The sequence below is a fragment of the Rhinolophus ferrumequinum genome, chromosome 7 (assembly GCF_004115265.2).
Source record: "Rhinolophus ferrumequinum isolate MPI-CBG mRhiFer1 chromosome 7, mRhiFer1_v1.p, whole genome shotgun sequence".
Taxonomy (NCBI): Eukaryota; Metazoa; Chordata; class Mammalia; order Chiroptera; family Rhinolophidae; genus Rhinolophus; species Rhinolophus ferrumequinum.
Genome location: NC_046290.1, coordinates 27,782,917 through 27,801,849, shown reverse-complemented (window position 1 = coordinate 27,801,849; position 18,933 = coordinate 27,782,917). Strand labels below are relative to the sequence as shown.

The 18,933-nt window shown below is 36.4% G+C and overlaps 1 protein-coding gene across 1 annotated transcript in view; it reads left to right on the top strand.

The window, feature by feature from the left end:
* Positions 1 to 18,933, top strand: part of OXCT1 (3-oxoacid CoA-transferase 1) — a 115,427-nt gene that overhangs the window by 53,134 nt on the left and 43,360 nt on the right. The window contains exons 8-13 of the mRNA XM_033110738.1: positions 3,956 to 4,063; positions 5,347 to 5,461; positions 7,196 to 7,290; positions 9,055 to 9,103; positions 14,715 to 14,787; positions 15,399 to 15,474. Coding sequence (XP_032966629.1) covers positions 3,956 to 4,063; positions 5,347 to 5,461; positions 7,196 to 7,290; positions 9,055 to 9,103; positions 14,715 to 14,787; positions 15,399 to 15,474 — 516 coding nt within the window. The remainder of the gene's footprint in view (positions 1 to 3,955; positions 4,064 to 5,346; positions 5,462 to 7,195; positions 7,291 to 9,054; positions 9,104 to 14,714; positions 14,788 to 15,398; positions 15,475 to 18,933) is intronic.

Here is an 18,933-nt window from a genome sequence, read left to right as displayed (position 1 = left end):
CACCCTTTTTCTCGATATTTTCTCTTCATCTCACCCATTCTCTGGGTTAAATTAACATCCACAGCACCTCTGCATCTAACTTGCAACTTTTTCTGTTATTACTCATTGCGTGGCCTCTTCCATTTTTCCAGTCTTCCGCTTTTGCTAATTTGGGGTTACTTAGTGTTTTTTTATGATTCCAGACAATGCTGCTTGTTGTTACCTGCTTTCTTATTTCTTGGCAAAAGAAGAATGTTCATCCTAAAGCTTTTTGAAAGTTAAAATGACTCACGGAAAAACATACGCAACGTGATCCCTCCTTCCTTCCCTACCTTCCATCATAGCCCTCACTTTGTATCACACAGTGAGGTTTGCAGGTGTACAGCCTTTCCACTAACAATCTTCAGCGTTGGGCCCATTTTTGTGGCTATAACAGATTGAGGTTGTCATCAAACATAAAAAATAAAGTTAATGCCTGGCAGCTCCTCTGATCCCTTACCTGAGATATAAATAATGTTTGCCAAGTGAAAACAAAAACATTGTCACCCAACGATGAATTCTGATCCCTTTGCAAGCTTTAAAATAAAACTTTTCAGAATTATAAAGTTGGAAGAGTGCAGGGCAGAGAAAGCAACTTTTAAAAACAAAGTTCAAATCAACAATAATTATTATTTCCTAGCTTCTATTTTCCTGTTAATGACTGAAGACAAGTACTTATTAGAGAAGCTTCAAGTGTCTGGATTTTTAGATGTAGCAGATGGTGCTACATAAGAACTTTGCAAAATGCCAGGGAGAAATCTGGGGAGGGAGGATTCTTAGCTACCTTTCCTCCATCGTGATCTTGTCTGAGGACACTTGACATACCCATCGCTTGGCATTGAGGTTTGTTCTGTGTTCTTTATTCTCTAACCACTTTTGATTTTAGGAGGTGCATTTCCGCTGTCATTAGTGAGTGCTCTTATGAGCTTTTATTTTTATTTTTTCCATAACAAGCTCATTTTATTCATCTTTTTCTTTTCAAATTTCTTTGATCTCATGTTATTGCCTGATCTCACTAAACTTTCCCCCTCACACTGGTTCTTTCTCAAGGTCGCACAAAACCAGTATGGAAGACTTTAATCCTTTCAGGAACTAGCATTAAGATAGTCACTGTGTGAGGAATATAAATGATAAATGTCTAACCATTACATTGTTTTGTGCACCTGAAACTAAAAAAAAAAAAAAAAAAAGATAGTCCTGCCTCTTCAGTTTCTTTAAAACTCTTTTCACAAATTGTCTGAAAACGTGTTTTCTTCTTTTGGTTTGTACTTCAACTATTTTCTTCCTTTGGTATTAACTCTGTTAACCAAGTCTGAGAAAGCTTTGATTTTTGTATAGAAATTTTCAGTATTGTTAAGTGTTGGTATTGTTTTGACAAATGCTACACATGCATTTTCTGCATTATGGAAATCATCATATTAGGATGACAAAGCATGTGACTGATTATGTTTAACCAGATTCTTGCTTTTCATCAGAGTTGTTTACCAGGGCATGTTCTTTCACTCTATTTGTTATGAAAGTCATGATATAATTGCCCTTAGTGAAGAAATTTAGTCTTAATTTGGTGTTTTTTTTTGTAGCAACTTTGTTTGGTAGAACCAGAAGAAAATAGTGATTGGTTACCATTGATGTTTCTGGTTTAAAGTGAGAAGTATTTCTTTTTTTTTTCTTTTCCTTTCCATTATAGTTCTTGCCCCTGCTGAAGAGTAAAGGCAGGGAGACCAATTAGGAAGCTGCTGCAATAATTCAAGCAAGAGAAATGAGGGCCTGAACTTATGGAACAGCATTAGACATGGAGAATAATTCACATTGTTATCTTGAAAAATGTAGGCAAAAGGGTTTTCTTAGTTTACTTCATAATGTTGTAAGTACTTACAGTGTTAAGAAACCACAGTTTTTCTTAGAGTCTCTATTTTCTACTTGACATATTCTCTTTGGTACGCGTCTAACTAATTAAGGAATTTATCACATCCTCCACTTCTGTATTTCCTAGTTTTGTTAACTACTTACGTGGTGTCTATTGCATCTTTAAAAAAAAATAACATTGTGGGTTTCCTTGATTATAAAAATAAAAGGGAAACAAAAATAACTTGTACTGTCACCCAGAGATAATAATTATGAGCATTTCAGTGTATTTTCTTTCAGTTTTTGGTAGGTATAGAAATAATGGTTGGGGCCAAAGAGCCTATCTGTAAACATTTATTTATACAAAATCTTGCATTTTTATGAAACATTAAATTATGAGATGTCATTAAATATTATGAGGCCATAATACTGATTCATTATGTGGATGCTCTATAAATATTTTACCATTATCCTATTGTTAACCATTTGGGTTGTTTCCAACCTATTAATATTTTAACAAATGTTGTGGTTAATATTTTCATGAATAATAAGTCTATATTTATTCTCAGGATAATGGATTGATATATGAACAAATATTTAAAGTCAAGGACTTCTTTGAGGGGTTGAATTGATTAAGCGTAAAGATGTGAATGAGCCCTAGTGACTGAAAGTTCCATCCAGTTGAAGAGGTAGCAGTAGTGCTTAGGTGCTCTGCACACCTCACGTCCACCTCCTCTTTGCCTGGTCACCAACTTGGGTAGGAAATACCAGAGCATAGAGAGGTTGGAGGGGAAAATACAGAGTACAGTGATGGGAAGTCCCCTTGCCTCCCCCCGACGCATTCTCATTCTCAGGTATTTACCGGAGTATACAGCTCTACCCACTATCGCTGCTTAGATAGATTTGGTCAAGATCCTTCTTTTTGTTAAAGAAGACAGCTTTTGTCTACCTTGTCCTATTCCTTTTCAACTATTTGGGAGCAGTGCACAATGACTAAAATGACTCTTGCAATCCCTGGTATGCTGTGATTGCAGGACATGTGTGGTGTGGGTATGGGTGTGCACAGTAGAATAGCATAAGGAGAACTACTTCACCTCAAAAACTTTTGGAGAGTTCAGTTATTAGTTTAGGAGACCAGTGTGATATAACTCTCCTTATACACATGAGTACATTTAAGCAAATAGCTACTTGCTTCAGGTATGGCATTTATTAAATTAAGCACTCACAATCTTCAAGATAACATTTTTTTTTTCATGGCACCAGAAAAATAATTCTTTGATAAGAACAACATTGACCTTAGTTTTTCTTGATCCGTTTTATTCTGATTTTTTTAATGTTAATGTAAAAAAATGACTTTTTTCTTTTTTTTTATAAATTCTAAAACAGCTGACTAACTTGAGACATTTCACATTGCTATAAAATGTCCTTTTACTCTGTGAATGACTTGAATTCTAATTACGTTGAGTATTTCTAGTTATGAGTTAATATTTCCTTTTTGAAATTTTCATATTGAAATTAATAATTTATCTTCAAGTAAAATTATTTCAGTAGTTGCAGTTCTATCACGATCTTAGGATGCTAACAACAGGAATAATGAAAAACTCTTACAAATATCTATATTTAAAAAGCTCTTCAATTGACCAAGCAGATGTTGTTACAGATTATTGTCTTTGATATGATAAATTTCCCATTAATTTTGAAAATCTGGTCTTAAGGGATGTGCTTTCAAGTATGCATAGTTGAACTGCAATTTGTGAAAGTTCAAGCAGCTGTACTGAGAAATGATTTGACAAATTTGTAACTGAGGCTGTTTTAGGCAAACACTAAGTTCTGGAGATTTTGTTCTGCATTTCATGTTCAGACACATGCATTTGAATTTATTCCTTTTTGTGGGTCCAGAACATATGATACACATTACACCCACACACACACATAAACGTATTCTCTCTTTTATATATGTGTATGTGTATTTTTTTTACATTGTGTATCCAACCTAAGTTGGAAGTGAAGATGTATGTACTTCACTTTTTAAATAAAAATGTTCAGTTTAAGCTTTCACTATATAATTTTTAATTTTTGTCTCTTTGTCTAGGTTGAAGAAATTGTGGATATTGGATCTTTTGCCCCAGAAGACATCCATATTCCTAAGATTTATGTACATCGTCTTATAAAGGGAGAAAAATACGAGAAAAGAATTGAGGTAATTGACTTAGCTTCTTTGTCAGTATTTGTGGATCTGATTCTCAGAGATATGTGTCCCTGGGACCATTCCAGATGATAGGTAATTAGAGCTGAACAGGAAGTCTTGCTTTGGATCTTAGGAGCTTCTCATGTGTCCATCGTGAAGGGGCATGAGCATCTGTGCATTGTCCAACCCAACAGTGCCTTGTGTTTACATGGAGTATATCACCAAGTTATGTGATTCTGTAGGTATTGTTTCCAGGCTTCTGTAATTGTCCTAATTTATGAGGCATAGTTTTCCATCTACCCTGTTCAATAGGGTAGAAAGGCTAATTGGGTCTATGGAGGCTTTACCCCTGCTGGACTCTTAATGTTTGATTGTTCAGAAATGTCTATCTGTCTTGAAGTTGCTTTGCACTTTATAGAGTCCAGAAAGAACATCATTTCCCATTAGCATTAGGCATTAGGCTCTAGGCAGCTGGTTGGAATGAAATTGTGTTAAGGAGTGGCTTCTAGGAGCATTGTAGGTATTTCAGGTATACTCAGAGCATGAAGAACGATCAGCTGGGCCAGAATTGATAGCAATATTCATGTGTCTAGAGACCAATCACAAACAGTAATATCAAGAAATCAGAGATACCCTGTACCCTGTAGACATCACACAGAAAGACATTGTGTAATCTAAAACTAATGTCAGCGCCTAGGGAAAAAGGATGGGACATTTAAAAACAGGAACCAAATTCTGTCAAGGAGATTTTGCAATGGAAATACTTTCTTGGCTGGTTTCTGGATATTTCTGTGATCCCTGTGATGCACTTGTAGCAAAACCAGTCTAGACTCTCCAGGTGAAAACAGGCAATGGAGAGCAACACCACCTGGTAAACACATTCTGACATCCCTGCAAAAAACTGAGTCCCAAGGTCTATTTCTTTTTTCTAAGTTCCTGCTCAGTCCCTGAGCATCTGAAGAGAATTTCGTTGCAGGAGTCTTAAGAGGTAGCAGTGGTAGTAGTCAGTGCGACAGTAGCAGAGGGGTTATTTGCTTCAAAGAGACAGAACTGGTATATCTTCCTCTTCAAATAAAATATGACCTCTTTCATTTACTTTCTAAAGACTTATTTTTGTTATGTCAAATGTCTTCCATGTTTTTATTTTTTTTTTAAACTCTGTTATATTGCAGATTTGCCTCATAGTAGTAATGGGAAAGAGTTAAATTTTTCCAAAGTAAAATTTTATACTTTAACAGTGATAACATCCAAGGCATACCTCAACCATGAGTAATTTATTTCTATTTATTTTAAAGCGTTTATCAATCCGGAAAGAGGGAGATGTAAAAACCAAATCTGGTAAACCTGGAGAGAATGTGAGGGAACGTATCATCAGACGGGCAGCTCTTGAATTTGAGGATGGCATGTATGGTAGGTATCCTTCATCTTTGTGGAACTGGGAGATGACATAGCCCTCGCTGTTTCCATATTCATCAGGCTACTAGGCCTCCTGCATAGTGATTCTTTTCTAGTCCATTGTAACTTTTGAAGCAGTTGATCAATTTTTACAAAGTAGGCATACAACCTAAAGATATCAAAATATATGGAATTGGAATTATAATCAGTTACCTTCTTGAAACAAAATGGTGACCAAAAATTCACTGAGCTATTTTCTAATATGCAATGGATTTCAGTAGAATTTGCATTTGGCTAACGGTTATTGGGAAAAGAGATTATGAGGGTGTCAAATCTCAGAAGTATTAGTTTTAACCAGTGTTATTTACTTTCTCTATGTTTTGACATTTGCATACTCACTGAAACATAAGATCCAACTTCTTAACAACACCTTGGTTCCCCTGACAAAGATCCCTTGAGTGAACCCTTTTATGTCTAATGTTTTGTAAGGGTATTCAATAAATGATTTAAAGTCGCCTTTAAATACTTTGTCAAAAAGGAGGTAGGTAGAAATAATTGAGTTCAGTGAGTATTTGGATTTAAATAACGGTGAGTTATTTGCTCTAGTTGTGGACAGCCCAGGCAGCAGTGCCAGGCAGCCTCTCTCTGATCTGTCAGCCTGCTTGTGTTGAGGCAAGATTAAACCCCCACCATTTGCATACAAGTCAGGATTGACCCTATTTTGATCATCAAAGGAAGAAGCATCAACACCCTCACTTAGTTCTTTGATGCCTTAACATAGCAACCATGTTTCCCCGAAAATAAGACCTAACTGGAAAATAAGCCCTAGCATGATTTTTCAGGATGACATCCCCTGAACATAAGCCCTAATGCGTCTTTTGGAACAAAACAATACAAGACCTGGTCTTATTTTCGGGGAAACACAGTAGCTACTTTTTTATGTCTCTTCTTCTTCCTCCTCTTCCTCCTCCTCCTCCTCCTCCTCCTTCATCAGTTTCAGGTATACAAAACAATGTAATAGTTACACATTTACACCCCTCACAATGTGATAACCCCCTTCCCCAAGCTACTACCCCTCTCTTACTGTATATAGCTGTTACAGGTCCATTGACCCTATTCCCTATGCTGTACTCCGCAGCTCCTGACTAGCTTTTTATATGGTCTCACTTGTACTCACTGAAACTTAACCCCACTCCCCTTTAACTCTTAGGGAAGACTCAGTTACCAGTGAATGTTGTCCCAGTGACCCAAAGGAGCTGATCTACTTTTAGGCAGACATTTTAGTATTGTCAGAAAACTTTTTTAAATTTAGAAATGGTAGGTAGACCTTTTTAAGAATATTAAATCATCTATTTTTAGTTGGAGCTTTGAATAGTGAAAATTGCTTTTAAACAAAGGTCAGGCCATGTTTAATAATACATCTGTCCCAATTTGCTGAGCACATTAATGAAAATAAAATATGTCTCGCAACAATAATGACCTTGGCCAGTCTTCTGAAGCTACTACTTTGTGATAGTTATGGGAAGGCATATTAGTGTTATTGAAAAAGCTGTAATCAATGAGAGATTTCCTTTTTTAAAAAATTACAAAATAGTACCTCTACAGTTATTGGAGAATGCATTCAGTGATTATATTCAGAGCAAGTGCCTTTAAAGAAGGCTTCTTTTCAGATTTATATATGTAGAAGATTTGTGGTATAATCTATCTAACTTTTCTGCGTTGTACCTTAACATCATTTTTTTTCCCCAGCTAATTTGGGCATAGGAATCCCACTTCTGGCCAGCAACTTCATCAGCCCAAATATGACTGTTCATCTGCAAAGTGAAAATGGAGTGCTGGGTTTGGTAAGATAGAAATTTAAGTTTCATTCATCATCTGGATGGAGAATGAGATATTCCTCATAGTGAAATCTTACAACTGAGAGTTGTTAGCTTAAAGTTCCCAACCTTATTTTTCTGTTTATCATCATTATAAAATACTTAACTTTCCCAGAAAATGGTGGTAATTGTATGTAGTGTTGTATTTTATGTAGTAGATGGTAGTTTCCTGACTACGTGAGCTTTCTGACTGCTCTTCCTTTGTCAGTTTATTGGCTTCCATCTCCCCTAGAGTACCTGCTTTGAAGACCTCACAGTTTTCTGTTTAGTTAACTGTCTCTAACTCTTGTGTAGTTGGACAAAAGTGAAGGTCATCAGCAATTAAATAAAAATCAGTAAGGCTCTGAATGAAAACTGAAGAGTAAGATTTCTACTTAGGGCAGGGGGCAGGGATATTTTTTGACAGTTGATTAATTCAAAAAATCTTGGAAATTCTTTTCATCTAACTATTGTTTTAAGGTCGTGTTGTCCAAAAGAGTAGAATTTTCTTTTCCTCAAGATTAACTTTCCAGATGAGCTCAATATTCTCATAGAATTCGGCCACAGTTTTTATTCAATATTATAATAAAAGTAAGAAATACTTTTACTTCCTGGATGACATTTTTAAATTTAATTTTTAAGTGTGGCAGAGATTATTTATAGCTTGCCAATTTATATTCCTAATCTTTATTGTTCCTCAGTAGATCTTAACTGTTAAAAAAAATTGTACATATAGAAAAATGTATATCTATTATTTAAGATATAAATAATGATCATGGGCATATAGTCAATACTGATTTATTGAGGCAATAATCATAACTATTTTCAAAGACACAAAAATGATGTGTCTCGATAAAAGCAGATTCATATTGAAGTCAAAGACATTGTTAAGATATCTTAGAGATTATCTAGAGTGATCAGTTCCCTCATTTTGAAGATAAAGGAAATAAGTTTATGTGAATTGCCCATGGTCAATGTTTAAAGGAAAATTTATATATGTCTAAATGTTACTTACCACCTCAGTTTATTTAAAGAATAAATTTTTCGTCCCTTAGAAAATCTGTTGAAATTTCATAGCCAAAATATATTCATTCTTGGCTTTATCTTATGTCTTTTTCTTTTCTCTTTTCCTCTCTTTTTGTTTAATATATGTTATGTTACGAGACTACTTGCCCCATTCAAGGAATTAGAGATGCCTTGTAAAAATACATACACAATTAAAAAAAAAGAAAACTTACTGAGAATAAGTGGGCAAAAAGGAAATAAAGCTAGCCAAATTTAGATGTTGTAAGAGATAAGATTAGAACCCTAAATTCTGGCCCTTAGCTGCTACATATCAAAAAGGTGAAATTTGCCTCTCTGGGTCCTTCTAGCCAAATAATGCAGCCATTTAGTTTATATTCATTGATACTAAGAGGAAGGTTTATGAATAACATTGGCTGCATAGTAGGTAGTAAATAGTTACTTTTTGTTTTACTGACCTATAGTTCTAATATCTTAACATTTATTTCAAACTTTGATAATTTTTAGAAAATAATTTTCATTTTCAATCACAATTATTAGTGTAGAAAAAGCTGATCAGTATGAGAAACAGAGCCATGAAAACATCAGAATTATTTTTTAAATTTCACTTCAAGTCTTTTGATGATAATTTCCTAGAGTTTTTAGAGAAGTTATTTATATTACAGCTTTAGTGTGTGATTTAGTGAGAAACTTCTTTTTCTAATTGACTAAACTTCCTCTATTTGACAGGGTCCATATCCATTACAAAATGAAGTTGATGCAGATCTAATCAATGCAGGTAAACTCACTAATTGCATGTTTTTCCAGCATGTTCTTTTGCTATTAATTTAGTTCTATGCAAATAATAGTAGGGTGTTGGGCTTGATTCTTTGTCTCTTCCTACAGGGTGTTCCACTGTACTTTTTATTGAGGAGAGGAGATAAGCCTTCCTAGTCCCATTTTTGCCTGGCTTCTTGTCAGTAATCTCTTATTTAGGGTAGATTAAGATAAAGGAGAAATTGCAGATGGGGCTACATAAAATTGGCAAGAGCTTTGGTGAGTCAGTTAGTCAGGGTCCTGGCTCTAAATAGAGAGCACTCTTAAAGGGGGTATGAAGAGAATGAAAGGAAGGGACAATTTACAAGGGTGTGGACAAGATTAACGGAAACCCGGAAAGGATGGGAAAGTACCACAGGGAGTTATTACCACCCGAGGGACTTAAGGGGCAGCTGTAGGATCAGACCACCTAAAAGGAACTATGGCCTCTGGTAGATAAACACAGCCATCTTGCCATGACTTGGGTAAGGGTCTCCTCTTCTGGCTCTCCTGCCTGTGCTTCCCATTGGACAACCCCAGGTTGAAATAGGTCTGCGTTCTCATGATGAGAAGGGTGGGGGAGTGATCCATAGTGGCAAAGAGAAAAAGAAACGGGTACACTGGGGGTTTTGTTGTAGGAGATACTTACTGTCCTTTAGTCGTCATCAGACTGACAGAGCATCCTCCACAGGTTCTTCAAGGCTGTTTAAAGGATGTGCCCTGCCACTAAGTATGACCTAGTGATTGGAGTAGTAGAGTTCCTTTGAACTGGGGGCTCTTGCCTTGCCACATCTTTATTCCTACACTCAGGTGCTTTACCTTGTGTCATTAGCTTTTTATTTGACTAGAACGGAGAGTCGCATATATTAGCAGCCTAGAGGAAGAAAGACAGGTCAGACAGTTTGGCCATATTCACTGCCCATGCTTCAGGCAACACTGCGCTGTGTTGGGGCTAAAGAGGATCCTTAGGTGGGGCTTCCCATGAGAAGCTAATTTTTATATTGTAGCCTGATTTTCTTTACCCTTCTTTTATTCCTGTTCACTCTACCCCCACAGAAGTATTATTCTTCCTTCACATTCAAAAATAGTATGTGGCAATCTCAGAGGAGAAGGAACATAAGCTGAACATAAAGGCCAACTGCCAAGTAGAATTGACGTTTGATACTTAGAGCTTTTTGAAGTAAAACAGCTTCTGGTTGAATAGTCGAATTAGTTAACACGACTCAACTCTGAAAACCCCACTGTGATAAAGCAATGACATTTAACCAAGTCTGTAATTTAATTGTACTGTACCCTTTAGCAATAGCTCATTGATCTGTGAAAATATTTGCTGCTTGGTTTAATTAATTTATGATGTTAGTGAGTTATTTGTGAAATGAAGAACTCCATGTTTCAAATTTCAGGTTTGAGTTCATAATAAAACCCACTTTCCTTGGAAAAATAGTTACTTTTCAATGACTTTGTTGGATGTTAGGTGTTTCTGATTCCATTGAGTTTAAAAGTAGCTCAATCCAAATGAAACCACCAGCTTTATATTTAAACTTCAGAAATACCACGTAATCTTAAACTACTTTGTAAAACAGTAATTCATTGCTTTTGGAAAGCCAGCTGTAAATCAGTTTAATAATATACTAACTCATCAAAGTCCTCTTTAGGATTTATGATGGTTTTGATTTTGGAGCTGTCCAAATTAGGGACCAAATAAACCCAGAATATACATTGGTGGTTTCTTCAGCTCCTCAAATTTGGAAATTACCTGGACAATCAGCCCATTGTTTGGGTTAATTTGAAAAGATTTTCATAGAAGTTCCTTGAAATGAATATAAAGAGTTATGTTTCTAGGTATAATCAGTGCATTAAAATATTAAAATAATAATGGAACTATTTTGAAGGATCCTTTTTTGCTAAATAATAATCTAGTATGATTATGTAAAAAGGAATTACCACTTGTATAGCACCATATTTTATACAGCATACTTTTTCACATGTATTATACCATTTGAGCCTTTCCATTGTACAGATTAGGAAACTGAGGCCGAGAAAATTGAAGTGATGTGCTCAAGATAACATTGCTAGGGACTAGACCCACACAGTCTTCTACACTTGGCCCCTGGCCCTTTGTTCTGTACATTAAGCTGCACGCACTGGTAAGCTGAGTTTTACAAAGGTGGAAAAGGCAGTGCTTTGGGTGTTTCGGAGGTCCTGTGAAGATCTGCAACGCCCCAATGCAATTGGGAAATTTTTAATAAGTCTCGTATGTTTTAGCTTTCATATTAATATGCATTTTGTGTTCTCTATTTCTTAATATTGTTTTCTTATTTTAATATGTAAATACTGTTTTAAATGACTTACCTTTGATTAAAAATAGAAAGAACTACCATGTTAATCTCGTGGCTTATAAATATCCCTAGCCTCTGCCACATGCCTCTAGAGCAGTGATTCTCAATAGGCAAAAAGAGGTGACACTGGGGACATTTGACAATGCCTGGAGACAGTTTTTGATTTTCATGCCATGGAGAGTGTTATTGGCATCTAATGAGTAGAGGCCAGGGATGCTGCTAAATATCCTACAATAACCAGAACAGCCCCCTACGATGAGTTATCCAACCCAAAATATCAGTAGTGCCAAGGATGAGAAACCCTGTTCTACGGGTATATGTGCCACAACTGAGGTTTCACAGGCCTACAGACTAAAGTACCAAAAGTACAGCATTCAAGGTCTAGCTAATGGTTGCACCTGACCTTTCCAGCTTTATCGTTCACTGTACTCTACAAGGATGCTGAGTCCACCCATACTGGGCTGCTGGGTCCACTCTGATCATGACTGTCACGACTCATGCTTTCCTTCCCCCATGCCTGGCTCTTCCTGTGCCCTTAACCAGTTTTTTGCACTTTCTCCTTCCTTCCACGCCCTCATCTCCTTATTGGTAATTTCCTGTTGAAATGCAGTATACTGGTCCTTCAGGTCTCAGTTCATTTGTCCACTCCAAATCCTTCTACAGCTTATTTGGGTACATTCATCTCTCTTGCTGGAGAGTATATTTCTTTTGCTTAGGGCAGTGGTTCTTGAAATGTGGTCCCCAAATCCACAGCGTCAGCATCACCATTACCTGGGACTTGTTAGAAGTGGAAATTAGGAGGCCCCACCACATGCCTCCAGAATTACAAACTCTAGGTGTTGAGCTCAGCAGTCTGCATTTTTATTAGCCCTCCATGTGACTTTGGTGGGTGTTAAAGTTAAGAACCACTAGGTTAGGGCATCTGTGTTTTGTTTATAAGGAGTAGAGTAGACATTTACTTGATGTCAAGTGAATGACATGTTAAATCACAAGCCAAAGGACTCAGTAACTTTGAAATTGAGAAACTCTATTGCCCAAATATCATGAAAGGATCTAGACTTTTTATACACACAAAATTTGGAGGAGACAGGAATGAATCAGAAATAGCCAAATAAGAAAGCCCTTTTTCTTTAAGATAGTGATTGTATCATTAATTATAGTTATTTCTTGACCTTATTTGGACATTGTATTTGAAAAGCATGGTTTCAACTTTAGGATACCTATTTTTGTTTAGATATTGAATGTTTCAAAATGCTGCAAATTAACTTTGCATCTGAAGAGTGTAACTTATAAGATACCAGAATGTATTACTAGCAAGGGCCTGACAACTGTTTCCATGTGGTTGTTTTCTGGGCTCTTTAATCAAACTATGCTTCAGAAATCATATGGGGAGAGCTAAGACTCTCCACATTGATCTCAAAGTTTCCTATAAAGTGGTGAACAATGCCTTCTATGTATGGGCTATCAGCCTATGGAAATTGACATTTGGAAGTCATTGTGATTTAACACAGGGAGAACAAAGGAATCGAGATTTTTATGTTTCTCTGCTTTATTGTCCTACAAATTTTTCCTCCTTGCCTCTCCACTTCACAGGATTAGTGAGGAACTGAATTTGCTGGACATGGAAACTGTGTTAGTTTAGTTGTAGCACGCCTGTCCTAAAGTTTAGAGTGCACAGGCTGGCTGTATATCCCTACCATAAAAGCCAATCTCTTAGTTTTGTAGCATTTATGTCTTAAGGGGTGACGGCACTGTCTCTTATAAGTAGATTTGGTGCAAACAATAATAACCAGGACAGTAGTCATAGCCAATGTCTATGGAGTGCCAGGCACCAGAGTGTGGCCTTTACACGCATTATTTCATTTCATCCTTCAAATCTAGGTGCCGTCTAAAAGCTCCTACTTACCACACCAGAAAGTGTTTTCCAAAGCTTTTTAGCTTTATGGTACTTTGACAGATGTGAAAACGTCTCCTTTGTTTAGAATCAAACTCCTTTGGGGAATAAATATTTCAGCCTGATCTAAATAGTCTCACTCTTTCTCCACATTCGAGTTTGAATAGAGGGGATGTTGCTGGAGAAGTTAGCTTTCAAGCAAGACTTGAGAAGCTGAATGTACAGCTGTGCTGCACAGCTGGGTGTGGCCAGAGCACTCTGGTCCTGTTTTGTCCACGAGCCTGCCTCTAGTCCAGTCTTGGAATCACAGCTTTTCTGCCCTTTCTTTTTGTCTGCCGTATTACAGTGGGGTGATGTATGGGGTGTTCTCACACAGTCGACTTTGGCAAAGTGGCAGGTGAGCACTTTCTGGTTGAGACCAGAAGCTTTTCCTGTGCACCTGATCCTCCTGGACAGACAGGAAATAGATGACAAGAAGAAAGCAGCTTAGGTATGAGTCAGGTGACATTATTAGTTGTGTGAGGACTGGATGACCTTCAAGAGCTTTCCCAGTTCTGAACTTTTATTGTGAGATGTAAGTTTTGAGGGAAGTCCTCTCAAGGAAGTTAACATTAAATACGTTGGCCAGTATTAGGGTGTTATTCCCCAGTTTCATCAAAATCCTATGGTTTTAATAGAAACTTCTAGGGGCAAGAGAGGGAAGATGAGGGGAGAGAGCGAGAATGAGAGAGAGAGATTGAGATTGAAAGAGGAGACTCGGACCTAATGATGTTAAGGAATTAGGTAGCGCCTGTCTTTCTAGGTTATTCTTTGGCTCTTAAGAAATACCTGAGAAGCATCTCCTGTGTCATTCCCTTCAAAATTCCGTTTCTTCATGGTCATTCCACAATCTCTTTGCTCCAGTGAGCACAATAGCATCGGAATCTGAAAGGTGCATCCCAGGAACTCCGTTCTTCCTCACTCCAGTTAGCACTGAGCAGGGGCTTGCGAAGGGAGTGGGGCTGCTGGGAGGCCAGGAAGAGTAGAGGCCATAGGGCGTCTCATTGTCTGTAGATAATTTCAAAACAATAATAAAATTAAAAGTTGGTTTGCTTTTTATTATTGCCGTGCAAGGGCAAATCGGAACAATGTTAGTGACAAAATACTGCTCTTCACAGGGCAGACAGTTCCCACTGTGTCCTCCATACCCCTTTTGCCACTGCATTTGGTAAAGGGAGCCTTCGCTCTTTCGGAAACAGAAGGTATAGACCCCTCTCTCCACCATGATACTCTCAGAAATCTAATAGCCTTTTCTTTCTTTTGTTTTCGTTTGTGTGTGTGTGTGTGTGTGTGTGTGTGTGTGTGTGTGTGTGTGTGTTTAGGCAAGGAAACAGTTACTGTTCTTCCAGGAGCCTCTTACTTCTCCAGCGATGAATCATTTGCGATGATTAGAGGGTATGTAATAACGGACCCCCTCGGGTTTCTCACCGTGTGGAATGAGCTGAGTCATCTACTTGTGTTAGCAAGGTTCCGAAACAGAGCCATGTCTTCCAGCTGGAAAATGCTCTCGGCTAGTTCGGCTGCACCAAGATGTGAAATTACTCACATCAGATGTTGGGAACTAGAACATCCAGCTTGCTATTATTAAAAGAGCCCCCCAAATGGAATATATATCTGTGTGCTAACTATACTGAAGTAAACATTTTTAAAAGGTTCTTTCTGAGGATCCCAACATTTTTTACAAACTGTGTGTTCATTTTCTAGCCAGTGTTTGCCTTCAAATCAAGCCACATTCTCCCTCATCGAAGGAAACAAACTCACTGTGTACACCTGTTTTTAATTTGTTTGGGGAGAAAATATAGGCTATAATTTTTTTAAAACAACTCTTAACGATTATTTCTCTATATCAGCTTGAGCTGACATATTTGGAAATCAGGTGTTGGGTGGGAGAAAGTAAATGTATTTTGGGGAATATAGAATTATTTATTTTAATTGCTGGCAATTTCAAGCAAATAGGACATAAAGCTAGTGAAGTTTGATTTATATTTCCTCTTTTCCTTTGTCAGGGGACATGTCAATCTGACAATGCTAGGAGCAATGCAGGTTTCCAAATATGGTGACCTGGCCAACTGGATGATACCTGTAAGTAGGCGTTTTTTGCTTTTGAATTATGCTCGGGTCAGAATAATTATTTATGACACATTAAGAAAAATCTTGTCAAATTGCTATGGGAGTACAATGTAATTATTTAAAAAAATAAATATTTTGATTTGTTTTTCTTATTTGAATCAAATTTTAATTAAGCAAACACTGGGAAATATTCAGCTTTTCCAGTTTACTACGTAGTTGGAACTAAAAATAGGCAAGATCAGGGCCAAAGCAGAATTTTCTGTGAAGAAACAGAAGTAGGGAAGATTTAAAAAAAATGGTTTAATTATACTCTAATAAAAGAAAGAAATACAAATACTTATCATAATAACTAAGTTTTTATCACTAGAAAGAATAGTGAACCAGTTTATTCATTTTATGTTAATTCTATTATTTTCTTATTCACAGTAATTAAAATCTTCTCTTGATCGATCATGTGACCCTATAAATAATCAATCACATTATTTTCTATTATGGAAAACAAAACTGGTGATGTTTAAACATGTTTGTAAAACGCAGTTTTCATTTACTAATGATCTAACTCAAGGAAGAAACCTATGAGAATTAGCTTTGGAAAAAGGACTGTAATCAGTTAATTTATGAGTATGGTTCCTTATTTCCCGGTTGTTGTTTGCTAATATGTGTATGGAAACAACAGTGAATGCATATCCATAATTATGAGCTCATTTTGGCTGGTAGCTCAGGTTACTTTTATGTGTATGTTTAAGGATTCCTGTGTGTTTCTCTGTAGCAACAGCTAAAAAATATTGGTTTAGTAACTGAGGCTCATGTTCTATGACTTGAGAGGGTTTTTAAAAATCTCTTGGATTTTTCTCTAATAAGTTTTTGAGGAAAGTGGACTAATATAGTTGATAATAATGTTAGAGATTTTGTTAGTTTAGCTCTTTTGATTTAATACCTCCTGAAACACTATTTTGAAGTTTCAATAATTACTAAAGCCCTGGTTCTCAAACTTGGTTGTGTATTGGAATCACATGGAAGTTTTAAAATATATTGATGTCTGGGTCCCACCCCCAGTTTCCAATTTAATTACTGTGGGATGTAGCCTGGGCACTGGACATTTTAATAGCAACTGTGGTGATTGCAATGTATAATCAGTTTTGAGAACCAATGCATTAAATAATGATCATAATTCATATATTAAAATGTAAGGGAAAATATGTTTGACCCATTAATAGTAAGAACCCTTAGCAAATATTGATTATATTCTTATTTTCATTTAAAAATGTTCATCTTTCTGTACCAGCCATAGTCGTAAGAGTTGCAACATTTTGGAGGCTTCAGAGAATCATAGAGTGTTTCCTAGATATCATACAGTGAATCAGGTTGACAGTTCATGGAAATACTTATTTTTGTGGGAAATCAGAATGTGTTTCTGTTTTTAAATTTTAGAAAAATTCTTCTACCCACGTGGGTAGTAGAAGGAGCATAGAAAAGTAAACCTTAAATTTTAGCCTTGACTCTACCAGTAATCAAGGTTTGTCCTTGAACATGTCACTTAAGCTCTTTGAGTTAAAGAATCCTCATCTATAAACTGAGGATTTGAGACTAGATAATTCCAGGGGTCCCGTCTGACTCTCATAGCTTAGTGGTTAAGAGCAAAGGACCATTTAGTGAGACAGATCTGCATTAAAATTCTACTTTTGTCACTTGCTAGCCATGTAACTTGAAGCAGTTGCCTACGTTTCCTCATCTATAAAATGTGAATGATATACTAGTATCTACTTTATATGACTATATAAAGGAATAAATGATATAATGCATACAAAGTACATACCACAGAGCTTGAACATAATACATGCTAAATAAGTGGGTTATTATTTGATAAGTTTAGAGGGAGTAGTTGGGGATACCTAGCAGAGAAGGGAATAACATTGGTCACCATAGAGTTTTAAATATATCTAGTTTGTTGGACTGTTAATGAGTTTTGAAATTGATTTGCACAGTGGTCCTGGGTATGGAGCAGAAACATATTTAATACATTTTTGCCTTCAGGGAACTTGGACATCTTAAAAAGTCGGTATACGATTTGTTTATGGTTTAGCACCCAGTGAGGCTGGAAGCTCTCATAGTGGCAATATACTTTATATAGTTGTCACTTGTAGGAAAGATTTTCCAATGTGTATCACATTTTTACATATCCTGTTGAGATTCCTGTGAATGATTAAAGAATCAGTGTTTATAACTTTATAATTTTCTTGTTTCAATTTGGCACTCATGAGTTTCCAAAGAACTAGAACTAGTTGGGCAGCAATGGGAAACTCTGGAGTTCTGAGGAAACATGGAGAAAAATTAAGCATAAAAAATGTTCTTGTGTCTTGTTCTACTCTTTTGGCAAAGGAAGTTGGTAGTATCATTTTTGATAAGCATCTCTTTTGTCCTTTTAGTAACTGTTAATAAGTTCTTGACTTCTTTATATGTGATGTACAGTGTATATATTTACTTCTTTCGGACACAAGTTAGCTGAAGAGTCAAGCGCACGATCTCTAATCTGGAAGAACTCTGATGAGAATTTCAGCTCTCATCCTTACAAAGTATATAATCCGGAGAACATGTTTTTGTTGGGGTTAAGTGAGAAGAAAATGAAAAGTGAACACTAAAAGTATTCCATAAATAATGGCTGTTATTTTTATCTTCAGTGCTCTTTTGCTTAACATTAAAGAGGGGATATTGACCTTAAAATACATTGATATAAACAAAGACTATATTTTACAGTAACTAGTACAACATACTTATCCTAAGTTCATGTTCAAGTACAAAAAATTAAACTCTTTGAGGATAGATTTCTTGCACTTATTGGTTATGAATAAGGTGCAGTCTCGCCTCCTTATATAGTTTCAGTGAGCAGTCTCTTTCTATTTGTCCCAAAGATTTATGTTGACTTATAAAATTTAGATATATTTTTATTGCAAGATCTGGCAGTCAAGAAGCTGAAAAGTTCAGATTTATTGTATCATTTTTCATTTACTTTTATCTTTTTACTGAGTTTAATAATCTTTCAATGGTTGTAAAGCCTTGAGTGTCTCTGCGTCACGGCACCCCCATTAATCATTACAATGTCAGATTATAATAAACATTAAGTTTTAAGGCAAGCAAATGGTGTGGATACTATTTGTCTTATTCTTTAATTGCATCTTAGTATACAACATTGGTCCCACATATACAGATTTTTAAAAATTCTGCCCTGAGCATCTGAAGAGAGAAAACGTAACAAAACAGTACTTGGCTCCTTTGCATTCCCTGATTATCATGATGATGGTAAAACCCCAGGCAAGCTACAGAAATGTGGCAGAATATGCAAAATCTACATTCAAAACGGCTCTGGCTTTCCTAATGCCTATTTTTGAAAAGCAGCTGCCCTGGATGATTGACTTGTGAAGGAAAGCAGATGTGTATGATCAGCTACGGGAGCTGGTTATGGAAAGCATTGAC